Source organism: Ictalurus punctatus, chromosome 29 (genome assembly GCF_001660625.3).
Source record: "Ictalurus punctatus breed USDA103 chromosome 29, Coco_2.0, whole genome shotgun sequence".
Taxonomy (NCBI): Eukaryota; Metazoa; Chordata; class Actinopteri; order Siluriformes; family Ictaluridae; genus Ictalurus; species Ictalurus punctatus.
In genome coordinates, this window is record NC_030444.2 from 2,369,299 (window position 1) to 2,388,019 (window position 18,721).

An 18,721-nucleotide genomic window follows, 5' to 3' on the forward strand; every position below is an offset into this window, starting at 1 on the left:
CAGAGTTATGGATAGAAAATTCCAACACTTGAGATCAGATTTGAGAATTCAGAAGCATCTGTTGTACATGTGGAAAGGTTTAGCGCCTTGGTGCTCCTTCTACACTGATGGACAGGGACGGGTCGAGAACAGCTGATTAAAAACTTGTGGACTACAGCTGCTAACCATTCACTTATGTAGTGAATACAGTGGGTAAACCTGATACAATGACCAGAGTGCATATAATTATCACATAATCATGTTCTAGGAATAGACCTACAGATGAGATGATTCTAAAATGGCGGCCATAAATTACTTGTTAGCAACATAAAGCACCAAATTTCCTACAAGAATCATTCCTAGGCTGATGAACTACATTTAGAACACGAAGGAATGTCTTTATTTACTTGAAATAAATTCTAAATGACTCCTTTTTATCCATTTATTATTTACTTATCTTTCTAAACCCCACGTTTATAATCCATTCTGTTCCACATTAAAAACCAATCGCTTTCCAATATACACAATCCAAACCCATCCCGCCTACTCTGCTGTGATTGGTTAGCACGAACAGCCGTTTCCCCCGATTGGAAAATCACAACATCGTTCAACCGCCTCACTCGACACAGTGATGCGAGTCGCGCGCTCCCGACTAACCATGTTTTGCGAGTTTTGATTGGCTGTTTTCCGGTGGTCGCTAAGGGAGACGTAAACGCGTTGCAGCGAGGCATTCTGGGAAGGAGGAACTGCTCTGTTATGCTGGTTGTTTGTAGAAAATGAAGGTTTGTAACGCGAATTATGTTTAAATCGAACTGTATTAATTCATGCAGTCAAAGGAAGTGGTTAAGTTCGGGGTTTGTTTTACCTCACGCGTTGCTTTCGGAGCTTCAGCTAACGGAGCTAGTTAGCTAATGAGCATCCTGGCTAGCGTACTAATTAGTATGCACAGCTAGCTTAATGGTTTAGCTGCTATTAGAGAATACTAGCGAGCTATGAAGTAGGATAGTATTAGTGTGCAGCTGTGGAACTGGTTCCTACAGCGAGACTATAAGGGTCTTGTGTGTGTTTTTCTCCTTCTTACTACTAATACTGATGCTATTATTATTATTATTATTATTATTATTATTATTATTCATTCTCTTTCAGCGTGTCTTCACTCTTTCTGAAAAAGCCTGGAGTGGATCATGTTTGCAGTACAAATGGCAGAAATCTTTAGGGAATTATCTGGCTGTTGCTGGGTACGACTCGATCAGATTCATTTCCGTGTATACGTTTATTTATTAGTTTATTTTCTGCTTAATAAACAGAGGAAATGTGTGTTGTTGTTGTTGTTGTTGTTGTTGTTTTTGGTCTGTCCAACGTTTAGACCCGACAACTCGGTGAAGATCTTCGACCGCCATGGACAGAAGATGAACGAGATCAATCTCCCTGGGTGAGCAGACACATCTGTGACATCTGCATAAACAAGATGACTAAATCCTCCTGGGTAACAGCTGTGTGTGTGTGTGTGTGTGTGTGTGTGTGTAGGAGGTGCATCTCTTTGGACTGGGATAAAGACGGAGACACTTTGGCCGTCATTGCGGAAAAATCTTCTTCCGTTCATCTGTGGGACGCCAACGTGAACAAGACGTCACAGCTGGACAGTGGCATGAGATCTGTGTGAGTGGTGCAAAGCTGGTGCTTTTCGTAAAGAAAGAAAGAAAGAAAGAAATTGTTCATTAGATTCGCTGTACGATTATGGAGTGCGTTAAGTGACCGCACCCCCTTCAGTGTGACTGACAGGTACAGAGGCCATGCCTTCTTCTGTCTCGTTAATGTTGAGTAATTGTCGTCCCTGATTGTGTATTAGAGATCAGCTGTCTTTTCTGCTGTGGTCCAAAACGGGGCCGCTGTTGGCCGTGGGGACGTCGAAAGGAAATCTGCTCATTTACAACCAGCAAACCTCACGCAAGATTCCAGTGCTGGGTAAAAAAACATCACACACACACACACACACACACACACACACACACACTCACACGAGATGAAAAATTCATTTGAATGACCCGAGTCATTTGAGTCCTTATATGAGTAATTCAGATTTGTCAGTTTCGTTTATATTCATTCACGTGTGTGTGTGTGTGTGTGTGTGTGTGTGTGTGTAGGTAAACACACTAAAAGGATCACATGTGGCTGCTGGAGTTCTCAGAACCTGTTAGCTCTGGGCAGCGAGGATCACAATATCACAGTCAGCAATCATGAAGGAGACACCATCCGACAGGTAGGTGTGTGTGTGTGTGTGTGTGTGTGTGTGTGTGTGTTTGTTTGTTTATGTTTATGTTTGTGAAGCAAAAGTAGAAGTTCTAATGTCCTCCTCCACTCTGTTTGTGTCCTTCAGACCTCCGTTCGAGCGGATCCAGCTGACATTCAATTCTCTGTGATGAAGACGGATGAGAGATCGTCACCAGGAGAGAGCACGGTGGCTGAACACACACACACACACACACACACACTCACACAGTAGAGATATATCTGTAATTTCAGGAACTCAAGCCATGTGAGTTGGCTCACTTAAATGATTCGTTAAGATTCATTCAGACTTGTACGGATTTGCTCAGATTTGTTCAGATTCATTAGGATTCGTTCAGATTCATTAGGATTCATTCAGATTCGTTCAGATTCATTAGGATTCGTTCAGATTCATTCAGATTTGTTCAGATTCATTAGGATTCATTCAGATTCGTTCAGATTCATTAGGATTCGTTCAGATTCGTTCAAACTTGTTCCGATTTGTTCAGACTCTTTGAAACATGTTCAGACTTGTACGGATTTGTTCAGATTCGTTCAGACTCGTACAGATTTGTACAGACTCCTTCAGGGCCGAGTTTCCCAAAAGCGTTGCGGCACACAGGTCTTGACAGAACTAGCATGACAATGATCTCTCTCTCTCTCTCTCTCTCTCTCTCTCTTTGCCATTTAAGATGATATTAACTTTACAATGCATTTCGGAAACTCGGCTCAGATTCATTCAGATTGAATCATTTATCACATCATAGTTATCATATGACTAGTTTATAGTTACCATGGCATCATATGACTGCTTGACCTCTGACCTTTAGGTGAGCGTGGCGGTGGGGAAGGCGACTCTATTCCTGTTTAACCTGAACGATCCGGATAACCCCATCGAGCTGGCTTTCCAGGAGCGCTACGGCAACATCGTCTCCTACCGCTGGTATACACACACACCCACACACGCATACACACACACACACACACATCTTCTTATCGAGTGATTGTCCTTTCAAAATTGTATATTTTTAAAAACTTTTAATCGAAACAATAATGACACACTGCTGTAATCTTGTTTTGGGTGGGGCCATGTGGGTGGGGCTAGATGTGAGTGGGCGTGGTTAAACTACAAATTCTGTAAAACGCAAAAGAAGTCCGATGTTGATTACAAACTCTCTCACACTGTTTCGTGTTGTCTCTCTGGCAGGTATGGTGATGGTTATATAATGATCGGATTCTCGCACGGTTATTTCGTGGTGATCTCCACGCACATCCGCGAGATCGGACAAGAACTTTTCCAGGCTCATAATCACAAAGACAGTTTGAGCAGCATCGCCATCACTCAGGCTCTCAACAAAGCTGCATCATGTGGAGATAACTGGTGTGTGTGTGTGTGTGTGTGTGTGTGTGTGCATCTATGTAGAGTTCTGTATGCTGCAGTATCAGCGTGTGTGTGTATCGAGTAATGTATGTATGGTCTCTGTGCAGTGTAAAGATCCATGACCTGACTGATCTGAAGGAGATGGATGCCATCGTCACGCTGGACGAGGAGACTAAAGGTGGCTGCTTTTACGCTCTCATGTGCACGCTCGTTATGGTTGCTCTGTACTTCACAGCTTCCCATGAATTAGTCTTTTTATTTTGTTTTGTTGTTATTGTTGTTTAGCGAGTATGTCCCTGTCTCTCAGGCTTAGATCAGATCTGTTGGACGGACGATGGTCAGCTGTTGGCTGTGTCCTCTCAGCAGGGCAGACTGCACGTGTATCTGACCAAGCTGCCCATCCTCGGACACAGCTGCGGCACACGCATCGCTTACCTCACGTCCCTGCTGGAGGTCACCGTCGCCAATCAGGTGGAGGGGGTGAGCAACACACACACACACAGTTCTCTTATGAACAACATTATATTGTTAGTAGTATATAGTCACTCCACAAATACCTTAGAATGTCCATGCACTATACACAGATGACCTTTAGACTATGGTACTATCTATCGACTGCATATAGAGTAAATAAAGGCTATGTGTATACTATCTAAAGATTAACTATAAACTACCTATACATAATATATTTGCGATCTATAGACTATCTATAGTATGTATATAGAGTAGCTAAAGGCCATGTAAATACTATCTAAAGACTACCTGCAGGCTAGCTATATACTATATATGTTTAGACTATACATTACCTGCCTATAGACTGTATACACCAAAAGATACCAATAGACTAATATATATATATATGAGAGAGTATGTAAACTATTATAAGATTTCCTATGGACTATAGAATATGGATTATCTGTAGATTATATATAGACTACCTGTAGACTATGGACTATCTATACACTATGGATTATCTATAGAGTATCTATAGACTACCTATAGAGTACCCGTAGACTATATATAGAGTAACTGTACACCATGTATAAACTGTATAGACACTCTATAGACCATGTATAGACTGTTTAAACTATATATAATATATAAATCTATAGGCCATTAGCCATCATCACTTCTACTAATTTCAAACAATATGTCAATAGCTCACGGTTGCTGACGTTTAGTAGATAAACCTTTTTTTTTTAATGAAACTTCTTTAAATATTATTTGGTTATGTTAAGTTTGGTTTATTAGGGTTGTTTACTAGATCATCTATACATTCTTTATCATCTTATCCCTAATACAGGAAAGACATGAAAATGACATTGGAGATATATATATATATATATATATATATATATATATATATATATATATATATATATATATATATATATATATATATATATATATATATATATAATATATCAGAAATACATGTTAGGTATACTAAAACATGCTTACTTACACACTTATTACATATCAAAGCTAAATGTTTATAAAGTTAAAAACAAATGCTTGACTCTTGGTGCGTCCACCAGAGGGCACTGTTGGACTGAACGTTGTGACGCTACCACACTATGCATTTCATCAGGTCTGTGTTGCACTTCTCGTTTCAGAGTCGGTTTTATAAGGTGTTATAGAAGTATGCACAGTGTTTACGGTATTTCGGGTCGTATTTAGAGAAATGTGCTCAGATGGACCAACATGCGGCAAGCTATTGTCATTTTATTGTAAACTAATAACCTAAAAAAAACAAAAAAGAGCACTAGGAGAAAACTTGCCTGTTAATCATGTTTTCCTCCCAGAGGAAGATCGCTGTAATATTCGGGCATGTTTTGTGGGCGTAGCTTTTGAGGGGACACTGTATGTAATAGCTTCTGTTTGATTGTCAGGATTTGTGTTTTATATATATATATATATGCCACTTCCTGTTTCCTGTCCACACAGGAAGCTGCGGTTACCGTTGCGGTGGAGGTGGAGCCTAACTTTATTGCTGTGGGACCGTACCACCTGGCTGTAGGGATGAACAACCGGGCGTGGTTTTATTCGATGGGAGACAGAGGTGAGTGGCGTGTGATGTACGATTGTGACACAACGGGAAGCAGTTCAGCGGTTAATTACGAAATTGTGCTTTAAATTGTGATTGTGTGCGTAGGTGTGGAACGTCTCAAGGACACTGAATATCTGGGCACCGTAGCTAGTTTGTGTCTGAACTGTGACTACGCAGCGGCTCTGTTCGAGGGAAAGGTCCAGCTACATATGGTACGAGCGTATGAGACGTGACTGATGTGATTTATTCGACCACAGCGATTCATTTCAGTTTTGGGTGTAATCACAATTTTATACCCGTTTACGGCAGAGTACTGATGCAGGAGGGTCTCTAGAAAATATGAACAAAGGACAAATGTGTGTGTGTGTGTGTGTGTGTGTGTAGATTGAAGGTGAAGACCAGGACGTTCAGGAGGACAGACAGACGAAGCTCTTCCCAGATCCTGACCAGAAATATCGCATCCTCAGCCACGCACTATCCACGGAGTTTCTGTTCTACGGAACGGATGTAGGACATCTCACACACACACAAACACACACACACACACACACACACACATGAATACACATGCAAGCTGCACTGAGTGTTCTCTCTCTCTCTCTCTAGACTGGTCTGATTCAGTGTTTCTACATCGAGGACTGGCAGAGCGTGAACGAGTATCGCCACCAAGTGGCCGTGCGCAAGATTTTCCCCGACCCCAACGGAACCAGGCTCGTCTTCATCGATGACGAGAGCGACGGATTCCTTTACTCTCCGGTAAACACACTTACACCCACACACACACACACACACACACAGTTTCCTGTTCTCCCACTCTTAACAAATTAGTAAGGATTGTCCTCCTCTCCTTTACCTTTAGCTGCGAATATTCTAACATGCTGCTGGTGTGTTTTTTTTGGGTTTCTGACATGACGTGCAGGTGGACGGCTCGCTGTTCGAGATCCCCGACTTCTCCTCCACCATAACGGGTGTACTGTGGGAAAACTCGGTCAGCGATAAGGCCGTTTTTGTGGCGTTCGACGAGGACAAAGTGTACACTTACGCCTTCCACAAGGACACCATACAGGGTCGAGACAAATCCCCCAACTCTAAATCAGTTCATTTACTTATTCATGAATTTTAGCTCACAGTCCATGAGCATGTTCTAGTGTTCCTAACCTCCTGGTAAAGGTAACCATGTTTTGGGCTGAAATATACTGTTACAAAGGGATTTTCCGTATGTATGCGACCTCGTATCATTACACAGTGACAGCAGGGCATTGTTAAATGCAACAGCAGAGTTCAGACAGTATGGACTGAGAGCAAATGAATGTTTGCATTCATTTAAAAGTCATTCTTGGGGCGCCAATAATTTTGGCACGTATATTACTAAGAGAAAATACTACTAAAAAGGAGTTCTAATGCGAATTATTTTCGTTAGAACAAAGATAAATAGTTTCCGAGTGGAAATAAACTTTTGAAATATTGTGTGTAATGTTTATTGTTTTGCGATCGTTTTTGCACATGATCACGAAGGGTGCCAATAATTCTAGAGAAAACTGTATCTGTTTGTTTGTTTGTTTGTTTGTTTACACTGCGCTAATGTAAAACGAATATCCCCGTCTCTCTCAGGTTCGAAGGTGATTCTGGCGGGTGCCACCAAACTGCCGTTTTCCCACAAGCCCTTGCTGTTGTATAACGGCGAACTGACGTGCCAGACGCAGAGCGGCAAGACAAGCAGCGTACTTCTGAGCACACACTCTTTCCTTAACAGCACACAGACGAGCAGCAGCAAAGAGCAGCTCCAGTCCCAGCTGCAGCAAGCCATCAAGATCAAGAAGTACACACACACACACACACACACACACACACACACACACACACACACACTTTTATTTATATTACTTATTGCCTCCAAGGAAATATTTAGAATTTTTTGGTGTGTGTGCGCGCAGGTTCTCAGCGGCGTGGTCTTTGTGTTCAGCTCTGGGCAGGACCGAGGCCTGGGCGGAGCTGGGCAGGGCGTGTCTCCATCACATGGAGGTGGAGTTGGCCATCAGAGTGTATCGAAGCATGGGCGATGTGGGCATGGTGATGTCACTGGAGGACATCAAGGTGTGTATAGGGGCCACGCCTCTTTCACTGACAGACACAGAGGCCATGCCTCCTTCATTAGGTCTGACAGACACAGGCCACACCTACTTTATTAGGTATGACAAATAAAGGCCACACCTACTTCATTAACTCTGACAAACACAGAGGCCACACCTCCTTCATTAGGTCTGACAGACACAGAGGCCACACCTCCTTCATTAGGTCTAACAGACACAGTTGCCACACCTCCTTCATTAGGTCTGACAGTCACAGAGGCCACTCCTACTTTATTAGGTCTGACAGTCACAGAGGCCACACCTACTTTATTAAGTATGACAACTAAAGGCCACGCCTACATCATTAGATCTGACGAAACATAGGCCACGCCTCCTTCATTAGGTCTGACACACACAGGCCACGCCTCCTTCATTCGGTCTGACACACACAGGTCACGCCTCATTTTTATAAGTAATGTTCTCTTGTTCTTAGGGAATAGAGGATCAGAATCTGCTGGCTGGACATCTGGCAATGTTCTGCAACGACTACAACCAAGCTCAAGACCTTTACCTGGCTTCCTCGTATCCGATGGCAGCACTGGAGGTCTCTCGAGCACACACACACACACCCACACACACATACAAACTAAGTGGCATTTCAAAGCATATATAATACTGCTATAATGGTGTGGTTGAACTGTGTGTGTGTGTGTGTGTGTGTGTAGATGAGGAGGGACCTGCAACATTGGGACAGCGCTTTGCAGCTAGCTAAGAGGCTAAATCCTGATGAAATCCCTTTTATATCTAAGGAATACGCCATCCAGCTGGAGTTTGTGTAAGCTTTTCCTTGTATAAATGCAGCAGTTACATTAAACGTTTATAAAAACTCGCCACGCATGCTGTAGGACTCCGGTAGTTCATCGTTTTTCATTGTGCTGGTGTTTTTGGTTATTTAGTGGAGATTACACAAACGCCCTGGCTCACTATGAGAAAGGCATCACTGGGGACAACAAGGTAAGAGCATTTTCTAGTATTTCCAATGCTGAAATCCTATAGAGAGTTAAAACATTGTGTGTGTGTGTGTGTAGTTCCAGGAGCATGACGAGAGTTGTTTGGCTGGAGTGGCCCGCATGTCCATCAGGATGGGAGACATCCGCAGAGGAGCCAACCAAGCCATCAAACACCCGAGCAAAACGCTGAAGAAAGAGTGCGGCGCCATCTTGGAGAGCATGAAGGTGGGTGTGTGTGTATGTGGTATAAGAGTATAAAACACTCCAGGACGTGCTGTTATAGCTCTGACTTTCTTTTCTGGGTTTAATTTTCCCCGCAGCAATATTCTGAGGCGGCACAGCTGTACGAGAAAGGCCAGTACTATGACAAGGCAGCTTCTGTCTACATTCGCTGCAAGAACTGGTAGAAAATAACACGACCTGGCTAGGACATGCACACGTACAGTATTTACAACCGTTAATGGCCGAAGTCGTATTTTCTGGGGTCGTGTGAACTTTTGACCTCTGCGTTTCAGGGCAAAGGTTGGAGAGCTGCTGCCCCATGTGAGCTCTCCCAAAATTCACCTGCAGTACGCTAAGGCCAAGGAGGCCGACGGAAAGTATGTGCATCAATTACGCTCTTCAGAAAATAAATTCGTTGTCTAAAACTTCTTATCGTGTGTGTGTGTAGATACAAAGAGGCCGCGATGGCCTACGAGAGCGCCCGGGATTGGGACAGCGTGATCCGGATCCTCTTGGAGCATCTTAATAATCCAGAGGAAGCGGTCCGGATCGTGCGGGAAACCCAGTCCGTCGACGGCGCCAAGATGGTGGCCAGGTCTGAGAGACGTATTAATAACATTTGCACTTAAACGAATCAATTAGCTCTAGATTGCCCCTAGGTGTGAATGAGCTTGTGAATGTGTGTGTGTGTGTGTGTGTGTGTGTGTGTGTGTGAATTCTCCCACCTCGAAGTTGAGCACTTCCTGAGGACGAACGGAACAGATGTAAGTTCGATCCCATTAACATCTGTATGGCCTGCAGGTTTTTCCTGCGTCTGAGCGATTACGGCTCAGCCATCCAGTTCCTGGTGATGTCGCACTGCAGCGACGAGGCCTTCCAGCTCGCCCAGCAGCACAACCAGATGGAGGTGTATGCTGACATCATCGGTGAGGTCACGCTCGGCTCCTGGTCCGGTTTAGCGGTTCACACGAGGGGGGGAAATAAAACACCACCACCGGTCCTGTGTTCCAATTCGCCTGCTTACACTAACACGTCGTGTAACGGACATTTCCTTTACACGTCTCTAAAACACGTACTCGTCCGACCGTATTTGCAGGTTGAATTCGGCGACGCAAACTGTCACAAGTCTCCTCCCTCCCTCTCTCCTTCCCTCCTGCAAGGAGTTGTGGGTAATATTACTACCAGGAATAGTAGAACATCCGGGTACCTTTGGGACACTCGTTTCAATATACTACAATTTAGGACGCACTAATTCTAATCTTGGGTACTATTGAGGACGGATTGTAGGCGAATTTGGACGCAGCATGGGTCTTTTATCGTGTTCGTCCGTCCGGCTGCCTGACCAGCTGTCTTTTCCCCCGTCTGTCCATATTTCTGTCTGTCTTGTCTTCTCGTCCATCTGGGCTGTCCATCTTTCTGTCTGTCTTATGAACCTGCCTGTCATTATACCCATCTGTCCGTCCACCAGTCGGTGTCGCTCTCTCTCTCTCTGTCTCTCGGCCCGTCCGCTCATTCGTCTGTTCTGTCCATCTATCCGATAAAGACAAACACCAGACGCATCAAGCAGTCTGTCTTGAACCGTGTTGTGCGCGTGTGTGTCGTCGCCAGGCTCCGAGGCCAGTACGGAGGACTACCAGAGCATAGCGCTTTATTTCGAGGGAGAAAAGAAGCACCTGCTGGCTGGGAAGTTTTTCCGGAAGTGTGGCCAGTACAGCAGGGTGAGTGTGCTCTCGCTGTCCTCGTCATTCCGTCCCTCTTGACTCTTGTTTTTCAGGCTTTATTGCATTCAGAGGAATCTCTAATCTTCTTTTTCATTTTTTTCTTTCTTTCCCCTCAGGCGCTGAAACACTTTCTGAAGTGTCCCAACACTGACGATAACGTGGCTATAGAAATGGCGATTGAGACGGTAAGGACATGACTGACGTCGGTGGTGGTGAAAGGTATTACAACGAAGCGAAGAACGCATACCCGGTCGAATTTCACCTTAGTTTTAAACGTCCCGCAGTTCTAGTCTAGGATACAGACGTGAGAGTTATAAACACAACAGGAAGTTCCCGAATTCGTCTCGAAGCTAATGATTTCGAAATTTTTGGTTTTATTAAAGAACGACACGTCATACTCTTTACCCGTTCATCCTTACGTTCAGTGTTTGGGGAACAACATTTCTTTCAAAGTGAAAAAAGACTCGGGATGTCCCCGAGAAACCACATCCATCTAAAGACTTTCCCACTGAAGGAAAAACGTCCGAGTGCTAACGCTCCTCGAGACGACTCCTGACAGGAAACTTTACAACCAAGCTTTGGGAATAGCAGTAGATCTAATCGCGTTGTTTGATTGACTGACTGCGACTTGCGTGTTGTTAGAACTTGTGTATGTTCACAGATTGGAGAAGCTAAAGACCAGGCTCTGAGCAATCAGCTGATCGATTACCTCATGGGAGAGAGTGACGGTATACCGAAGGTAAAACACACGATTAGTGACTAATATTCAATAACTTTTCATTACAATGTGCCTTTTTTGAAATAAATAAATAAACAAAAAAAACAGTTATGGATAATTCCACCAAAAATGCTATGTGGCTAACACGAAGTACCGTAGAAGCTAGCAGGATATGAAATGCAGCAGTTATTTTCCCAGCTTCCAGTGTTCCGAGGTCCCTATATTCCCAGACGTCTAGCGTTGTTTACCGGTCCATATTTCCCCCTATGCTTCCAAGATCCTATTATAAATATATAATGTTTTAAGGTGTTCTGATGACCCCTTAGCTGTGACATTAAGATAGCACATCGTGCTGAAAGAACCCTAGGACGCTGAGATCAGACACACGCCCGTCTTTCTAGCCACTTCCTTGCTAGCTGCAGTATGTTAGCATGTTTAGCCGAACTGTTCATATTGTGTTCTTGTTCATTTTGTAATAACTCTCATTCATGTCATCTTTGTTTTGTTTTGCTTCTGTCGCTTTCTGCATGTAGTCTCTCTCTGTGAGTAGAACACCGCTGTGCTGAAACAGCACAAGCCAATGTGTGTGTGTGTGTGTGTGTGTGTGTGTGTGTGGGTGTGTTTCACCTGCTCCATGTTACACGTATATTATAGCTCGTACCCCATAGCTTAGTCCTATGATTCGCTAGTTCCTGTTTGAGTTCATTCTAGTTCAAATTGATGAGCGTTTTATTAAATCAGCCGAGGTCGTAGTGAGAGCAGGAACTAAACGTAAACACTAGCGTTTTGAGACAAAACAACACTGACACCAGTGTGTTGTTTGGCTGTACGTAGGAGTAGTTTAGTGTTTGTGTACCGTATGATTGGGCTAGACAGCTGCTCTGTGTGTGTGTGTGTGTGTGTGTGTGTGTGTGTGTGTGCGCAGATGATTGGCTGATTGTTTGTGTGTGACTCCTGCCTTTCTTTCCTAGGACGCTAAGTATCTATTCCGGCTGTACATGGCGCTCAAACTCTACAGGGAGAGCGTAAGGACGGCCATCATCATCGCCAGAGAGGAGCAGACAGCAGGTGTGTGACAAAATATTTATTCCAGACTCAGGGTCCGATTAAAATAGAAGAGAATGCGTAAAAATAAAATAAAAAAATTATATATATATATATATGCAATCTAGGTTTCTTGAATAACATTCTCATCGCATCATTATAAGCTACTTGAAGTCTCTCTAAGCTAAGCTAAGCTAAGCTTGCTATCCTATAGTTAGCCATCTTCGCTCCATCTGTACGTCAGCCCGCGTGTACGTCACGCGGCGTCGCCTTGCGGTACACGGAACATAAATCGAGGAGCTGCTGAAGACCAGCACTACTAGGACTAAAGACCATGAGATCATCTGCGCACACGATATGGTTCAGTGAAAGATTTCCAATCGTACGTCCAGCGATACAGGCTTTCGGGCATTTCAAAGGCTGTAGGTGCGTTAGCTAGCGTCTTTCTTTCCTCTCAGTGTGTTTAAAGTGAGGTGAGAGGGCGTGGTAAGATGAACGGCTTTGTGCGACGTTTTCTACACGTAGCTCAGGCTGTAGCTACGGCGTTGATGTGCATCAGACCACCTTAAAAATACTTAAACATATGTTAAAATAATAATCTGTTCAAATAAATACATCTAACAGTCCAGATATTCAATCTGCTTATGGTACTGATTTGTCCACCCCGTGTGTGTGTGTGTGTGTGTGTGTGTGTGTGTGTGTGTGGTAGGTAACTACAGGAACGCCCATGACGTCCTGTTCAGTATGTACATTGAACTTCAGAATAATAATATTAAGATCCCAGCTGAGATGGTCACCAACCTGATGATACTACACAGCTACATACTGGTGAAGGTAACGCACACACACACACACACACACACACACACACACACACACAGCTGATGAGATATTTTCAACACCCAGTCTTTCATCTGTGCGGTTGTGTGCTGGTGGTTAATGTGATGAGCAGAAATGTCATACGTTTGTCAGATACACGTGAAGAGAGGAGACCATCTGAAGGGAGCACGCATGCTGATCCGAGTGTCCAACAACATCAGCAAATTCTGTACACGTGAGTCTGTCTCTCTCACACGCACACACACACGCACACACAGTCATGCAGATGGGTGACAGATTAAAGTAAGGCTGCTGCCAGAACAACGTCAGTGTGTCTATAGGTTCGACAGTCTCTGGAACTGTGTGTGTGTGTGTGTGTGTGTGTGTGTGTGTGTGTGTGTGTGTTTCAGACGTCGTTCCCATCCTGACGTCAGCGGTCATTGAGTGCCATCGTGCCGGATTAAAAAATTCCGCTTTCAGCTTTGCAGCGATGCTGATGAGGCCCGAGTACCGCAGCCAGGTCGACCCCAAATACAAGAAGAAGATTGAGGCCATGGTCCGGTAAGACACACACACACACACACACACGGTTCTGCTTTCGCAGGTGACTATGCTTTCGCTCAGTTTTGTTTGCTTGCCATTCTGCTTTTGCAGGTTTGTTTGCTTTTGCTAATTTCCTTTCGCTTGCTATTCTGCTTTCGCAGGTTTGCTCGCTTTCACTCATTGTCTTTCGCTTGCTATTCTGCTTTCGCAGGTTAGTCTGTTTTCGCTCATTTCCTTAAGCTTGCTATTCTGCTTTCGCAGGTTTGCTCGCTTTCACTCATTGTCTTTCGCTTGCTATTCTGCTTTCGCAGGTTAGTCTGTTTTCGCTCATTTCCTTAAGCTTGCTATTCTGCTTTCGCAGGTTTGCTCGCTTTCACTCATTGTCTTTCGCTTGCTATTCTGCTTTCGCAGGTTAGTCTGTTTTCGCTCATTTCCTTTCGGTTGCTATTCTGCTTTCGCAGGTTTGCTCGCTTTCACTCATTGTCTTTCGCTTGCGATTCTGCTTTCGCAGGTTAGTCTGTTTTCGCTCATTTCCTTTTGCTTGCTATCCTGCTTTCGCATTTCAGTTTGCTTTCGCTGGTGTTCTTTTTCAGCAGGTTAGTTTGTTTTCGCACACTACCTCGCTTTCACTCGCTTGCTTTCTCATGATCTCCTGCTTTCGCAGGTGAGTTTGCCTCCAATTTCTAGATTTGCTTTTTCTCGTTTGCTTTTGCTCGCTGTTTTGCTTTCCACTCTTCAGACTTCCGCTGTGTTTACTGACGCCTTTTCTGTGATTTCTGCTTACGGGTTTTATTTATTTATTTGTTTGTTTGTTTTCCCTGGTACCCTTTTATTTGCTTCTAGAACTGCGTGATGCTTTACTTGTATATAAATATTTCACTACAGAATGCCGTCTCTCGGTTGTATTGATGCCGTACGATTAGTTATTGGCCGCAAATTTCACCTTCGGTGTTTATAATATTAGTTACAACACGTTATTTCTAGATTTAATATGTCTGGCACAATTTTAACTCCCATTAAACTCCCCTATCATGTTCGGCAGGGACAGCAAAGACCCTACGGACCTATGCAGATTGATAAGTAGCGCTGTCTCCAGCTCGTGGTGTAGGGCACAGCAGGTTGTGAAAAGTTCAGCAGATATTCAGAAATCCACCTGCACCTCGGGTAATAGTGCTAGAATAAGAGAATGAAGACGTTCTATTGATAGGTCTGACTTTCTGTGTGTGTGTGTGTGTGTGTGTGTGTGTGTGTGTGTGTGTGTGTGTGTGTGTGTTAAGTCGGCCGGACACGTCTGAGGTGGAGGAAGAGAGCTCTCCATGTCCGTACTGTGGCTTCAGCCTGCCTGAGTGTGAGCTGCTCTGCCCTGGCTGCAAGAACAACCTGCCCTACTGCATCGCTACGGTACGCACTCGGGTTTAACAAACAAACAAACAAACAAACAAACAAACAAACAAGCCGTTTTACGTGTGGGTTTATGTGTGACAAACGTATAGCTGAAAATCTATCAGCTGTATCTTAAAGTTGACTCTCAAGTTTGCTTTCGCTCAGACGGTCGCTTTCAATTTTAAGCTTGCTTTCGCTCGCTTTCGCTTCGAATGTGGTTCCGCAGAGTTGCTCTCGAGTTTGCTTTCACAGTTTAGTCTGCTCGCTTGCTTTCTCTCGCTCGCTTTCTTTTGCGCACTTGGGTTTTCCTACTCGCTGCTTTCACACGTTCGTTTGCTTTCACTTTCAAGTTCGTTCTGATTTTGCGCAGTAGTACGCTCTCACTTGCCAGGTTGCCGTTCTTTGTTTGTTTGCTTGCTTTCGCAGGTTAGGTTACCTTTGCTTGCTGGATTGCTTTCGCTCATTTGTGTGCTTTCGCTTTCGCAGATTAGTCGGCTTTCAGTCAGTTGTTTGCGTTCGTGGCTTCGGCGTGTTAATCTGCTTTCGATTACTAATTTGCTGTCGCTCACTTTTTTTTGCTTTCGCAGGTTAGTTTGCCTTCATTTGCTAGTTTGCTTTTGCTTTTTCCGATTACTAGATTGCTTTCGCAGGTTGGGTTACTTTCGATCGATTTAAAAAAAAAAAAAGTTTGCTTTCCCTCACTATTTTCAATTTAGTTCGCTTTTTCTTGTTAACTTGAATTCGCAGGTTAGTTTTCTTTCGACCTGCAGGATTGCTTTCGCTCACTTTGCGTTCACTCACTGATATGCTGTTGAAAGTCCGGTTACTTTCACCCGCTAGATCGCTTTCACGCAGTCCTTTGCTTCTGCGCCCACAGTGTGTTCGCTCTTTGCCAGCTCGTGTCCTCCCGGCTGTTTGCTTTTGCTTTTTCGTTCGCCATCACTGAGTAGTTTGCTTTTTCGCACGTTAGGTTTCTTTTGCCCACTAGTACGTTTGGCCCTTTAGGTTGCCGGGTCCTCTCGACTAGGTGTCTTCTGATCATCAGTTTTGCTTTCGCTTTTTTTTTTTTGGTTATTGTTGTCTTCTCTCTCTCTCTCTCTCTCTCTCTCTCTCTCTCTCTCTCTCTCTCTCTCTCTCTCAGGGTCGCCACATGGTGAAGGACGACTGGTGCGTGTGTCCACACTGCAACTTTCCTGCTCTGTACTCTCAGTTCACACAGTACGTCCCATCACCTCTCTCATCCATCCGCCCAACAGCTCAAAATATTCTACGCGAACGACCTACAGTGTATGTAAAGTGTAAACGTGCGGTAAATTCAAACGCGAGCGCCGTCTTTGAAGCTCCGTTCACACGAACGTGACACGAATATGATGCCGTGTGACTTCATAGGCGGGCCTACGTTGACTTAACATGTAGCTATAAACGGATAAAAAACTGATGTTTCTTTAATAAATGATCGTCGTTGGTAACTTGCTGTGCTGTGAGAGGAATAGAACGATTCGGGGTGGTAACGGCAACTCCGCGTCACATCAGGCCGCGTCACACCATCCCAGTGTTGATTGTTTCTCCGTAACAGCACAGCGCCTGAGTGTTTAATTCAATGATATAGCAGATAAATGTGCCTACATTTAAGATGTTTCCAGTAAGATATGTTTAGCAGTGACATTTTGACCTCTGTGTGTGTGTGTGTGTGTGTGTGTGTGTGTGTGTGTTTGTGTGTGTGTGTGTGTGTGTGTGTGTGCTACAGGCTGTTGGAGACCGAATCGATGTGTCCTATGTGCTCTGAGAGCGTGAGCACGAGTCAGCTGGAGAAGATTTCCGACTGCTCCAAATATCTGCAGCAGGACCAGCATGAGCCCTAACACACACACACACACACTCACACTCTCACACACACACGCACACACGTACGCACGCACGCACGCACACACGTCTTACTAATCCATTTTTATCCTTACTAGCGTTTATTTATATATATATATATATATATATATATATATATATATATATATATAAAATTTTTTTTTAAGCGAAAAGTGCACACACACACACACACACACACACACACACACACACACTCACTTGCATATCTACAGTCACAGTGCATCCGGAAAGTATTCACAGCGCTTCACTTTCTCCGCATTTTGTTATGTCGCAGCGTTATTCCAAAATAGATTCAGTTCATTATTTTCCTCGAAATTCTACAAACAACACCGCATGATGACAACGTGAAGGAAGTTTGTTTGAAATCTTTGCAAATTTATTAAAAAAGCACATGTAGATAAGTACTCACAGCCTTTGCTCAGTACTTTGTTGAAGCAGCTTTGGCACCGATTACAGCCTCAAGTCTTTTTGAGATTGATGCTACAAGCTTGGCACACCTATTTCTGGGCAGTTTCTCCCATTCTTCTTTGCAGGATCTCGAGCTCCATCAGGTCGGATGGGGAGCGTCGGTGCACAGCCATTTTCAGATCTCTCAGGATCTCTCAAGTCTGGGCTCTGGCTGGGTCACTCAAGGACACTCACACTCAGGAGTCGTCCTGTAGACACTCCTTTGTTGCGTGCTTAGGATCGTTGTCCTATTGGAAGATGAAGCTTCGCTCCAGTCTGAGGTCCAGAGCGCTCTGGAGCAGGTCTTCATCAAGGATGTCTCTGTACATTGCTGCATTTATATTTCCCTCGATCCTGACTAGTCTCCCAGTTCCTGCTGCTGAAAAACATCCCCACAGCGTGATGCTGCCACCACCATGCTTCACTGTAGGGATGGTATTGGACAGGTGATGAGTGGTAACTGGTTTCCTCCAGACATGACGCTTGCCATTCAGGCCAAAGAGTTCAATCTTTGTTTTGATCATGATCTGTGAGTCCTTCAGGTGCCTTTTGGCAAACTCCAGGCAGGCTGTCATGTGCCTTTTACTGAGGAGTGGCTTCCATCTGGCCACTCTACCATACATGCCTGATTGGTGGAGTGCTGCAGAGACGGTTGTTCTTCTGGAAGGTTCTCTCTCCACAGAGACACGCTGGAGCTCTGTCAGAGTGACAATCAGTTTTCGGTCACCTCTCCGACTAAGACCCTTCTCCGCTAATCGCTCAGTTCAGCCGGGCGGCCAGCTCTACGAAGAGTCCTGCCGGTTCCAGACTTCTTCCATTTACGGATGATGGAGGCCACTGTGCTCATTGGGACCTTCAATGCTGCAGAAATGTTTCTGTACCCTTCCTCAGATCTGTGCCTCCATACAATCCTGTCTCGGAGGTCCACAGACAGTTCCTTGGACTTCATGGCTTGGTTTGTGCTCTGACATGCATTGTTAACTGTGGGACCTTATATAGACAGGTGTGTGTGTCCAAATCACGTCCAATCAACTGAATTTACCACAGGTGGACTCCGGTCAAGTTGTAGAAACATCTCAGGGATGATCAGGACGCACCCGAGCTCGATTTCGAGTGTCATGGAAAAGGCTGTGAATACAGCGTGAATGTGCTTTTTTTTGTTTGTTTTTTATTTTTAATAAAT

The 18,721-nt window shown here is 44.3% G+C and overlaps 1 protein-coding gene across 2 annotated transcripts; it reads left to right on the forward strand.

Annotated features, from left to right (window-relative positions):
* Positions 1-625: 625 nt before the first annotated feature.
* wdr19 (WD repeat domain 19) lies at positions 626-17,182 on the forward strand. Of its 2 annotated transcripts, XM_017461586.3 has the most exons (36): positions 626-761; positions 1,126-1,217; positions 1,346-1,411; positions 1,507-1,638; positions 1,829-1,944; positions 2,124-2,239; positions 2,357-2,437; positions 3,078-3,190; positions 3,455-3,628; positions 3,736-3,806; positions 3,936-4,108; positions 5,576-5,690; positions 5,784-5,890; positions 6,063-6,185; positions 6,285-6,434; positions 6,598-6,745; positions 7,290-7,497; positions 7,613-7,772; positions 8,241-8,351; positions 8,473-8,582; positions 8,704-8,761; positions 8,836-8,982; positions 9,078-9,160; positions 9,273-9,356; positions 9,428-9,574; positions 9,781-9,905; positions 10,588-10,697; positions 10,817-10,885; positions 11,362-11,439; positions 12,390-12,486; positions 13,172-13,296; positions 13,435-13,516; positions 13,692-13,842; positions 15,102-15,225; positions 16,349-16,425; positions 16,955-17,182. In XM_017461586.3, exons 1-36 carry the CDS (start codon positions 756-758, stop codon positions 17,067-17,069), a joined length of 4,044 nt encoding a protein of 1,347 aa, XP_017317075.1. In that variant the 5' UTR covers positions 626-755; the 3' UTR covers positions 17,070-17,182. The 2 variants fall into 2 exon arrangements, with proteins under 2 accessions (XP_017317075.1, XP_017317077.1); XM_017461588.3 differs by lacking the exons at positions 15,102-15,225; positions 16,349-16,425; positions 16,955-17,182 and adding an exon at positions 14,867-15,074.
* The last annotated feature ends 1,539 nt before the right edge of the window (positions 17,183-18,721 follow it).

Coding starts and splice junctions, on each gene's coding strand:
- wdr19 (XM_017461586.3), top strand. Junction 1,639..1,828: donor GACAGTGGCATGAGATCTGT/GTGAGTGGTGCA, acceptor ATTGTGTATTAG/AGATCAGCTGTCTTTTCTGC. Junction 8,583..8,703: donor GCCATCCAGCTGGAGTTTGT/GTAAGCTTTTCC, acceptor TTGGTTATTTAG/TGGAGATTACACAAACGCCC.